Raw genomic sequence first — 12164 nt, 5'->3', positions numbered from 1 at the left:
GTAGTATGTGCATCTGTCTGTGTGTTACACACAGTAAATTCTCTCATTATTGGGGTCAGACTTGGGTTTTTTGCTTCTAATGCTAAAAACTACATATATTTTATGCAAAGTTTACAAAATAATACTTGACATAATACCAGTTTTCTCTTCCATCAATCAGGGAAATGTAACAATGTCTGGCATCCAAACACTACTGGGTATGGGAACCTAGGAGGCTCAAATGTTCCTTCAGAGTATTTTTCTTCTCCTACTACCCACACATTCCTGCTGACTCAACTTCCACAGAAGGAAGGGGAACAGTACAAACTAGCAGTCATCTTGTGTTTCTGCACTTGGAGTGCTTCCCCATGTATGTCTGCAGCCTGGGCTTTCTTTACTGCCTAGATTGGTCCATTAGAAAGATTAATTGGCAATACAAGTATGCTTGGGTCTGCTATAGGTGGCAAACATAAACTTTTTAAAAGGAGATATTTCTTAAAACCTTTGGTGTCATAAAAAAGAAACTTAAATATGAGTGAAAGAAATTTGATATATTTTTGGTTAAATAAAAAGCATTGAACTTATGTCTACGAGAAAATCCAGTAAGCATTTATCAAATGCTTCAGATAAGTTACAATGTGCACTATACTCAGCACCATGGGTAGAACATAAATATGATTCCAGTCTTCAAAACTTAGTAGGCACTGCCAACTACTTACGGCCTATGATGATAATTACTTTCATAGAGTAAATATAAACCTCTATTAGAAGGCAGAGTAGCTATATCTATTGAGATGCAATAAATTCTGACAGCAGACTCCAAAGTGGTAAATGGTACTCTTCAGCATCTTTTCATTTATTCCCAAGCACAGTCCTAGGAGGTAGGGACCATTCCTATTCACCCTTAAAAAGAGGAGGAGACTCAGACAGTGTAGCCAAAGAACTGGTCCCAGGTCACCCAGCATGAAAGTGAGCTACAGACTGGGCTCTGAAACATGAAAAAGGAGAAACATGTATGTTCTACATGTTTGTGACTTATGTGTTGTTTGTCAGGGCAGGAAGGGGACAGAATTTGGTCAGTGGGAAGAGCATGGTGAAGTCAACATTCACAACGTGCTTAAAGAAACTCAAGTGGCCCCACCTCACTTGTGTTCAGTGTAACTGGAGCAACAATGTAAAACCTGGATGCAAACAAAATAAGCGTACAAATAAAACACAGATATATACCCAAAGACCTTAATAGTCTACCTAAACAATATTACCTTAATATTACCTATTACTAAACTTCTAATGTAGTAGTGTGTAAAAAGACATATTTTAAAGGAAAGTATTTAAATAGAAAACATTTTGCCTTCATGCTTTCAGATTTCCTGCAAAAGTTAAAAAAGGTATCACTGTGAGCAAACTTAAGGTAAAACACCAAGTCTCTCTTCTTATATAAGTACCTCTTGTAACATATACACCAGCACTACTGCCTGACAGAACCACTTTCTTACTAAACCTGGGACATGCCCCTAGGTAATTACTACACGGTAAAAGGGAAGAATGGCTTATCAGGCTTGGCAGAAATTTTGGAAACACTAGGACAGCTTGGGGAAATTTTTCTCAAACATTGTAAAGTCACAGCAGCAGAAATAATAGCTCTTGGACTCAAGCTGGTGTTCAGGTGACTGATAGGAAATTCTCTGCTATGAAAAAATAGAGGCGATTAAAAAAAAGCAGTATGAAGGTTAAAAAAGAGAAACAAATCTACTTCCCTAACACCACAGTATTGTGAACAATACAAGGAGTAGATGCCCATGTTTCCTCGAATCCTCGTGCTATTGCATGGAACACACTCTCAGCAATATATCCATTCTACTGGGTACAGGCATGAAATGTCATGTGAGAGTCCATACACAGCTTTCCCTGTGTTCTGAACCATTGAAGGTCGTGCTTTTCACCATTTGGCTGTAAAGTCTTACTCTCTTGTCTGTGATCAGGGCTACCCCCAAAGACCTCTACTTGTGGGAAGCCTCAAGTAAGCAACCTATAAGAAACTTCCGAAATAGGCCTCTAACTTCTATCTCATAGGAAAGTTTTCATTATTTTTCCTGAACATAAAAGTAAACACTGGGCTGGGGATATAGATCAGTGGCACAGTGCCTGCCTGGCAAGCACAAGGCCCTGAGTTTGATTCCTGGTACCAAAAAACAAAACAGCAAACATTAGTTTTAAAAAATTAACAGAATGCTATAAAGCAGAAAATGAAAACCACCCAGAAACTCATCCCTGAGATGTCCATGATTAATATTTTGGTATATATCCTTTTATGGATATATACCAAACTACTTTTATGGATATATACCAAACTACTTTTATGCCTGTCCATCTTTCTGTCTAGCTATGTGCCTATCCATTTTTTATTTGCATACAAAAAGAAATATGTAAAGTAGTTTCTTCTAAAAATAAAGGACATATAAATACAGTTTTTCCTCCTTAACAATACAGTATTTCACCTTTCTGAATAAATTCACATAGATTTATGTCATGATTATTAAGAGCTACATAAGCCAGGTGTAGTGGTGCATGCTTGCAATCCTAGCACTCCAGAGATAGGAGGATTGGCATGGGTTTGAGGCCAGTTTGGGCACATAGTAAGTCCAAGGCCAGCCTTAATTACATAGCGAGACCCTGTCTTAAAACCAACCAACACACAAACTCCAAACAAACAAAAAATGACAGTTACATGGTATTGAGATATTATGTTTAACTAAATGTGGCTTTTTTTCAAAGTATTATATTGTTATTTATAAAGAAGGCTGAAGATTTATTAGAACTCAAGTTAAAAATGAAAGTTATTATTTTATGACAATATACTATGTCTAAGATATTACCCACTATCAGTAAGAAAAGATTTTTTTTAACTATGGGGTGGCTCATATTTGTAGTTCTTAAAAATCAGAAACATGCTAAAGGTCCAAAAACGAGGTAAAGAGTTAATCTATGGTCTACCTGCTCCATGGAATATTATAATATTCATTAGTAGGCTTTAAAAATGAGATTTACAAAAATATTTAACACCTTCAGAAAAGACTTGTTATTATGCAGGGAAATGTTACATAGCTAGCATAAAAGATGTAAGCCATTTTTCTTTCTCCTATTCTTCTGTGTTTCCCAAAACTTCCATAATAATCATATATTTATAAAGGTAAGAACCTCTACCATTTAAAAATAAAAGTAAGTGCTGTTTTAGTCTCTGAAGAATAGTAGCACATTCATAGAGACCCAAGTGTACTCTCTCAACAAGCCCTCTGTTCTGTCCAAGGAATTACTACTGCCAAATGATGTCAGCAACTGGGGGGGTGACCTATATGGTGTAGGAAGCCACAGAGGCTAAGCCAGGAGCCTATCTTTCACCTCCTTCATTCATTCCTGCCTCAAGGACCTAAGTGAGCAGGGGAAAGGTTCTTCACAATCAACCAAGTTAATATACAATCCTGTTGCAGAACTAGGAAATTTTATTGGTACAGGGAAGAAAACTACCTTAGAGATGGCAAGTTAAGGTTATTAACTTAAAATCTCAAGTAAGGAAAAGATCAAGAGATTAAAAAGCTGTACAATCACATAATCAAAGAGATCTTGAGAATCCTTCATCCATTTAAAAAAGATTGTTCCATCTAAGATTCCTCCCTTTTCTACTTTTTAAAAACTCTGACAAGAGACTCCACATCACTGAAGGCCAAAGATGCCTTCTGACATGGATATGCTTAGATTCTTCTTTCTCATTTTTTTAATCTGGCCAGATAAGACTTAAAATTTTGGTTCTTTTATTTAGAAACTGCCTTGGCTGTTTTTGGCCCTCTTTCTTTCCATATTAATTTTAAGATCATCTTATCAAGTTCAATGAAAAAATCTTCTGGGATTTAAGTGGAAAGAGAGTTAAATTCACACATATACTTTGATGAGAATAGTTTTTAAGATGTGAAGTTTTCCTGGCTATGGATGGGGTGTATCATATGTGTTAATCAGTTTTCCCATTGCTTGGACCAAATACATGACACCCATAACTTAAAGAGGAAAGATTTAATTTGATTCATGATTTCAGAGAATTCAGTACATGGTTGGCTAGCTCTAGGACAGAAACATAGCAGAAGGACATGGCAGGTGGGAAGCAGAGAAGTAGTAGTGAGGGACTAGAGATAGCCATGAACGTCATGTTTCCATGACCTACGCAGACGCACCCAGAAGTGTGGTTTACTAATCTGCGGGCAGCTCCCAAGCCAATCAAATTGATAATCAGCTTCACTGTCACAAAATAGTATTCTTAAAGTCTTTTTTCATTCCTTTCAATACAGTTTTACATTTTTCTCCTCATAGACTCTGGAAGTAATTAAGCCTATTTCTACGATCCATATCTCTTCTCTTCTGCCAGTGAAGAAAAAAGGCAAAAATGAAGTTCAATAAAGCTAAATAGCTATTCCCGATTTTTAGGTCAGCTGATATGTTATTTTTGTTTTCAAATTAAAAAAGTAGCACTGATGATGGCACAGAAAAAAACAATACTCAGCGGTTGGATATTCTTTTCATGTTGTTTTCTGAGAGTCCTAAGATCTAGTTTTAGAAAAATAGCCCCTACAATCCATCTCTCCAGCAAAGGAGATCAGGCTCATAGGTTCAGAAGTGCAGTTATGGTTTGTGTCTAGATGTCCCCTCAAAGCCTCATGCAGTCATGGGGTGGGCTTCTAGGGTTTGTGATTGATTCATGGTCTAATGCTGGGATTATGGGTGTGTTACACCTGCCTTGGGGCGGGCAGCTTGCATACAATATAAGGGAGGGAAAGAGACTTTTCTGCTCCTCTAATTTTCCTCCTGCTGCTTTTCCACTGCCATGAATGGTTACCCTCTGCCATGTGCCACTCTGCCTTGGAGCCAGCCAAGTACGGACTGAAACCTCCACAAACTGTGAGCTAAATAAACCTTTCCTTCCTTAATTTTGAGTGTTGAGTATTTTTTCTCAGCTATGAGAGAGAAAAGTAACCAAGACATGAACTCATTAGGAAGGAGCTGTAATAGTGCACAGTGGTTAAAAGCACAGACCCTCAGACCATACAGATTTCTACCCACTACCAGCTGCGTGAGATGCTCAAGCATTGCTTCATCTCTCTGCCTTGCTGTTATAGACTGAAATGTGTTCATCAAAAAGAGCGGGTGAAATCCTAACCCTCAATACCTACAAGAAGATGTAATCAGTTAGATGAAGTCACTTTGGTTGGCCCTGATCCAGTATGACTATTAGTATGACTTATATTTCTATAAGAAGGACATTTAGGCAGAGACAGTCAGGAATGGTCAATTTATCTCTCGTCAAAAACTTATAAATTGTTTACCTTCAATAACTACCCATATCTCCCTTCTTCCACCCTACCATCCAATCAGGAAGCCACACTCAGATCTGTACCTATCTGCTGTAATTTGAACTAGCCCCATGCTTCCTGTTTCCTTTTTTTTTTTTTAAACACTTTTATTTTAAAGAGAAAAAAAATTAAAATTTCAAAACAAGATAATAGAGTAATAATGGTTAGTACATTGTGTATTACTGTTTTTTCTTGCAGGGCCTTTGCCTCATGCTGTCTCATTTCTTAACAGAACTCCCTCAACTGTCTCCTTACTCCCTAGACACATCTCTGTCCATGACCCACCCCTCACAGCACTACCCAAAACATCTGATACAGAACTCAAATCAACCAGGTTACTCTGCTGATTGTGAACCCTTTCTTCTTTCCTTAGGACTTGAGGAAATGTTCAGAGTTCACCCCTCCATCCCCTATGACAAGTGAATTGAACAGTTATATGACTGCTACCCTGTCCCATTCTATCCCTACCCTGTATTTCTCAGGAATGGAAACAAGTAAGACCTTGAAACTCACTTCCGAAAGTCTGCAAGTAATTTGAGCATGTCATCATTTGATAGTTTATTGCTGTCTTGCCTGTAGACAGCAGAAAATCTGGCATTTTTGTCAAGGTTTCCAGCTGTATCCTTAAACAATGTCCTGAAATAGCAAAGAAATATTTTTAAACTGAGTTTTCAAAAGACCAAACAAATCCATTATTTAACTCTGGTTTCCATGCACAGATGAATTATTACTCCTTTGGCAGTAGCCAACAGAAATCTCATTATCTAAAAATGTGGGAAAATATTAATGAGGATGAACTCAACTAATTAAATTTATACAGAAAGCAGTTCTAGCACATATGCTTGTGCTTAGAAACAACATACACTTAGGAAGTAAAAACCATAGGCAGAGGCCACTGCAGACCCTGTGGAGTCAACACCCATTCCCAGCTACAGCCATGTTCTGGAACCCAGCATCCCTCTGTAACAAACCTGCCCACCCTGCCAGTGCTAGATGGCTGATCCCTGGCCAGCATCTTTATGCTCAATGTCTCTGGTAAATGATTTTCAGATTTAGGGATTGTTTATTTCAATTTCACACATTCAAATCCTTTTTTACTCTGGATAACAAACAGAATAACCCTATTAACCTATGCACGCATCCATCCATCTATCTATACCTATGTTAACATTATGAAAGACATTCTCCTTACCTTGCTGACCAAGCAAATGGCATTCTATACTGTCCTAGTCTTTGGCATGCCTGCTTGGCATTCTTCAGCACCTTTTGAGCAACCTAAAAGACATCAGAACATAGCCATGAAAAACTGCATCCCCCAGACAGGTGAATTAAGATCTAAAGAGTCATCCTTACACATTCATTCAACCAGCTTTCACCACAGCGTCATATGCATGGAAAAGTATATCTTACAGCAATGATCATGGCTGGATTCATATTCAGTGCAGACTTCATTTGAAGTATTCTTTGATAGAGAATCTTAAAGAATATAGACTGAGCACTGCTTCTAAAACACACGCCTTTAGTCTATGAATGCAACAAACATGCTATTTAATGGACATTTATACTTCTTATTGACTAAGACCTACTTTAATTATAAACCCAGAGTTATTAGTAACTTCTAATATTTGATATCCAGGCCAAAACATATCACACTACCAGAATTCAAAGGAGAACATTAATGAACACACTAAGCTTTCACAATTCCTAATGTGCACTGGTTTGTACAGATTCCCATGCTTGAGAGGATATTTATCATTAAGACATAGGTATTGACTTCAGCGTGTTCAATTGCTGTAATTTGCTGCTTTCTAATCATCAATTTTTGGAGTAAGTTGACTGATTAGTACACAAGAAAGTATATTTGCTTTTGGCCAAAAAACATGTACGTACGGCAGGTCTATTACTAACCAACTATGCCTCTATTACTAAAGCAGATGACACCTAATTTCTTCAAATTTGCTTGTACTATGATATTACCCAGTTAGCTTGATTGATTCAGAGAGTGGTAAGTTACCTGATTACATCAAAGTCAAATCAATTCTGTGCTTTGCCATGTTGCAAAGACAGCATCATGGTCAGAAATGCAGCCTCTTGGGGCCTGCCTCAACCGTCCTTCAGTGAGCTGCTGAATCACCCAGGGTGAGAAATGCACCAGCAGGTGTGGGACTTCGGAGACCCACAGAGCCACCTGTCTCTAAGCCAAACTAAACCCAGCTGTGTGTGCAGAACACAGACCTCTCTGGGCTCTACTTTTCTCACCTGAAAAGTGAAGGGCTAGGTAATACTTTTCCTGATCCCATATACTTGCAAAAGTTTTTGATCCTCTTACAATCATGCTGTGAGAAATGCTGCTTTAAGAGTGAACTGGAAAATACATTTTGGTTGAAACAGATGCCAGAAAGTCATCTAGTATTGCTGTTTTCTCTTACTAGTGTATGTTCACCCCTGCCTGGGTAATTCAGTGGGGCCTAGGGTATCAGCTGAATCTTTCCAGACGGTCAGTTTATTCAAATGTTTTCAGTTTCTAGATTTTTAGATTATAACAATAATGAATATGTTGTGCAGTAAAATGCAATACTTGCATAAAATTTGAAGCTAGAACTTAAAGTTTTGATAAATTTTACACTTTCCTGAAAATGAGGACTGAGCTCTCAGACCTAAAGAAAAAGAGCTCCCCTTCTTAAAAATCTATTTAAAACAGATATTTATGGGGCTTTTCATAAGTTTCCTGTAAAATGAAAATGAAACTCACTCCACGTGACATTCTAGATCATCCTGGAAAACATGAAGAGACAATTCTGATAGAACAAAATAATTTCTCCACTAAAACTACTATGCTGACATGAGATGACTAAGTCTTAATTCCTACCATAGTGCTGTGCAGGTGAAAATAAATGAAAGCACTGACAATGCACACATGGAAGAGCTTTATGCTCCATAAACAATGAAAGAAAGCAGACTTCCCCTGATAGTCAATGGACACTCGAGCACAGCAGTTTAGTCCACAGTGATATGTAAGTTTTGCACTGTATGAGCTGGTGAATTTCAATCATTTGCGTGGCAAAAGTAACAACAGTGGCATGTATGGTCTTATAAGTGTGTTGTAGACATGGTTGAGGAATAGATCTCATCTAGGACCTTCACTGGTTATTAATCAAAACACAAAAGAACTAAAAGAGCTCCTTATTGAAGGTTGTACAGACTTGGCTTTAAAAAGTAAAAGAGCTCTCTAGGGATGAGGCTTTATTCAGCTTTATTAGCCTTCAGTATGTGAAGCAACAGGCCTGGTAAGTGGACTTTTAGTTGACTCAAGCCATCATAAATAATGATGTCTTATATGCTCTCTGAGATTCATGGTAACGATAACATCATCTCATACATTAACTATTTGATCTTTATCTTGCAGCAATATATGGAATACCTAGGGCAGTGACGGTAAGCCTTTTAAAGACAAGTGTCCAAACTGCAACCCTAAACCCACTTATTTATCACAAGGTGTCAACATTGGAATTAAACCTGAACACTGAGCTTTTAGTTTAGGTAAAACAACTCATACATTAACATCTTTTGTCTTAAAAGAAATACAACACGCATGCCATAGGTTTGCCACGACTGATATAGGGGCTAGTGAGGCGATGTGATTTGTATAAAGTACGGGGGCAAGTTAGGCTTCCTGTACCCAGGTCTTATGATTCCCAGAACCTTACTGACCAGCCTGCATCTCTATGAATGCACCTGTGCTGTATGGGGGGTAGCAGGGAAGGAAAAAAACCTCTGAATCAACTCAGTAAACCTCAGTTAGAGTCTCTGGCATACCCATTCCTGTGGTTATCCTTATCAGTGTATCCAAGCCATCTTTCAGATGACCACATAAAACACTTTTTAAAAAACCCTAAAAATATAAAACTGGCAAGGACAGTAGCACTCAGTAGCTTACTCAAACCAGGTGGCATAATGTGCTAGAAAGTGATAGCCAAGTGCCCTTTGGACACTCTCTGTGGGACACTGGGCAGGTAACTAGGGCTTTGTAGGTCTCAGTTTTATGAAGAATGAAAGAAGTCTTAGACTACATGATTTCTAATATTTAAAAATTATATTTTACTTTTTATTCTATGGCCACTTTAAAAATATAGCAAATATATTCAAACATTACTTTGGAAATACAGCAAATATACATTTTGTCTGTTTCCCTAAGTCCATGGTACCTTTGCCACCATGACCCCACCCCTCTCCAACCAAAAACAAACGGACCTGAACCACTGATACCTCTGGCCAGACCCTCTGAACCAAGGGCATCTCCAAACTCTCATCTCGTGTGTAAATGTAAATGAACCAAAATACCAGATCCCAAGAGACACAACAAGCAGAATGAGCTCTATCTAGCTATCTGTCCCTTTTGACAGAAAGTTTACTATCAAACTAGTAATTCCTTTGCAAACTATTTACAATGTCAGAACAGTCTAGGGAAATAATATACTTCATTTACATGTGGGTTGACATTCATTAAAAGTTAGACACATAGAGACTGAGGGGTTGTGGCTAAGTGGCAGTGTAGAAGCTTAGCATGTGCAAAGTTCTGGATTCAATTCCCAGTTACTCCGGCCCTCTGTGACCCCATAATGTTAAACAGAGAATAAATATATATATGTTAAGTATTCTACATGTGTAGGCATAAATATGGATGGCTTACCTTTGAATTCATTAAGCATTTATATTTTGACACAGTCATTTTTTTCCAGACTGTCTTTCATTATCACAAAGCATTAAAAGTCATTCATACCTTAGAAGAGTCTGAACTTTTCATATATGGCTCAGCACAATGTGTGATGCTCCCCTGAAGGACTTTTTCAATTCTGGCCACAAGAAATATATCTGGATGTGGACATGTGACTGAAAATATTCCCTAGGAGATAGTTTTCCTCCGTTAGTAGAATTCACAGATGCATTAAACAAATCCCATTCCCATTAAAACAGAGACACAGTACAACTTGTGAGAGCTCAATGCCAAACTGATGAGCTGAGCAACAGTTCACCATCTGCTCAAAAAGTCTATTTGGTGGGACAGGCGACATGAACAGGGCTTAGAAGAAGTAATGGGAAGTCAAAACCACTTGACCCTCAGTTTGCTTTTCCTAATTACATATACTCTCCACATAACTAACTCTCTAAACTGTCCCACTTGTGCATTACAAGGTCTCATTCTAGTGTTTATAATGTATTTCCATAGCATGTGGAAACTAAGTCTGAGCAGTACATGTGCTGTGTCCCGGTTCTTACCTGCTTTGGATACTGCATAGCGGCTGCATGAAGGACATCCTGAAGGGCAGGTGGGCTCTGGCCACCATTCATCAGAGCTGGGGACGTGGGAGCCAGCATCTGCCGTACTGAGAAGTGATTCAGGTCCACATGGAAATCAGCAGAAATCTTTCGGTTGTATTTTATGTCAAATAAGGACAGAGTAACAAAGAAAGGCTCTACCTGAATAAAACAGAAAGATCTAGATCATCACTGGCTCAAAAAGCTGGGGAAAAACATGCTAATATCATGAAGAAATAATGATACGGGGGCCAGGGATGTAGCTCAGTGGTACAGCGCCTGCCTGGCAAGCGCAAGGTCCTGAGTTCGATTCCGAGCACTAAGAAGAAAAAAAGAAAGAAATGATAGAGACCTATTTATGACTTCTACCAAAATTACTACTAGAGGTAAATAGTTTTGTCTTTTATCACATAGAGAATTAAGTTATAAAATTTTTTTTAAAATAAAACAACTATTTTTCTTTACGTGCTTTGGTACTTGACATATGCGCCACAGAAAACAGATTGTGGCTCTTCCTTGAGCATCTGAGACAGCGGTGGCAAACCTATGGCTCATGTGCCATAGGGAGATGTTTGTTATCACTGAAAGCTCTATCAGGTTCACTACCACTGATCTAGGATAAAATCCATCCCCTGGAGCCCTGAGCAAAAACTTACCTTCCCTAACCATCACAAACATTCTGAAACATCCTGTCGCAGAAGGCTGAAGAACCTTCATAAATATCCTAATCTAAACCTTGCGCGTCTTTAGTACAAGGAAGTAGGATTTCAAATCCAGACTGCATTGTGAAGGAGTGACCTTCACATCTGGGACCCTTGATCATGAAAAAAAAAATCTTTAAAGAGGAAAATTACATTTGTAGTGGGTCCTTCCTCATTTTCAGCAACACAGCATTGCAAATTGAAAGACAAGTCATTGCACTTGACGAGGATCCTTTTTCCAAACTTCTCTTCAAATGGCTTTACTTCTGGCTCAGCTGATGAGAAGTCAAGCTTCTTCAAAAGGAAAGGTAAATATATATTATGTTCCTTTTTCAAAATCCCATCATAAAAATCCCATCAAAATCCCATGCCATGTACCCAGAAAAACTGCCTAAAATATAGAAATACTATATATACTAATTTATTCACAATAATATTACTATTTTAGAGTAAGTTCATATAGTTTGTAACTGTTACCTATAGCTTATAATGGTAGTCAAACAATGACATTTCCTACTCAGTGGGTGCTTATTAAAATCTATGATAATGAGTAACCCATATGTTCATGAATAGATGTATATAAATACATTAAATGTGATGCATAAATATACATATACACATATATGTATACAGACACACAATGGAATATTAATCAGTCATAAAAAAGGAAATTCTGACAATATAGATGGATGTTAAAAACATTATGTTCAGTGAGAGAAGACACAAAAGAACAAATAATCTTCTCAGCCCCTTTATGAGGTTCCTAAAATAG

General features: G+C 37.9%; 1 protein-coding gene across 10 annotated transcripts in view; it reads right to left on the bottom strand.

The window, feature by feature from the left end:
* Dock9 (dedicator of cytokinesis 9) overlaps window positions 1-12164 on the bottom strand; it is a 218672-nt gene that overhangs the window by 101238 nt on the left and 105270 nt on the right. For all 10 annotated transcript variants that reach the window (XM_013516091.1, XM_013516094.1, XM_013516099.1 and 7 more), the window contains exons 11-15: window positions 11546-11686; window positions 10653-10853; window positions 10156-10278; window positions 6568-6650; window positions 5889-6011 (exon numbers count right to left, since the gene is read on the bottom strand). In XM_013516091.1, coding sequence (XP_013371545.1) covers window positions 5889-6011; window positions 6568-6650; window positions 10156-10278; window positions 10653-10853; window positions 11546-11686 — 671 coding nt within the window. The remainder of the gene's footprint in view (window positions 1-5888; window positions 6012-6567; window positions 6651-10155; window positions 10279-10652; window positions 10854-11545; window positions 11687-12164) is intronic.

This window comes from Chinchilla lanigera, unplaced genomic scaffold (genome assembly GCF_000276665.1).
Source record: "Chinchilla lanigera isolate Chin_1 unplaced genomic scaffold, ChiLan1.0 scaffold00003, whole genome shotgun sequence".
In the NCBI taxonomy this organism is placed as follows: domain Eukaryota; kingdom Metazoa; phylum Chordata; class Mammalia; order Rodentia; family Chinchillidae; genus Chinchilla; species Chinchilla lanigera.
This window is presented reverse-complemented; position numbering and strand designations above follow the sequence as displayed.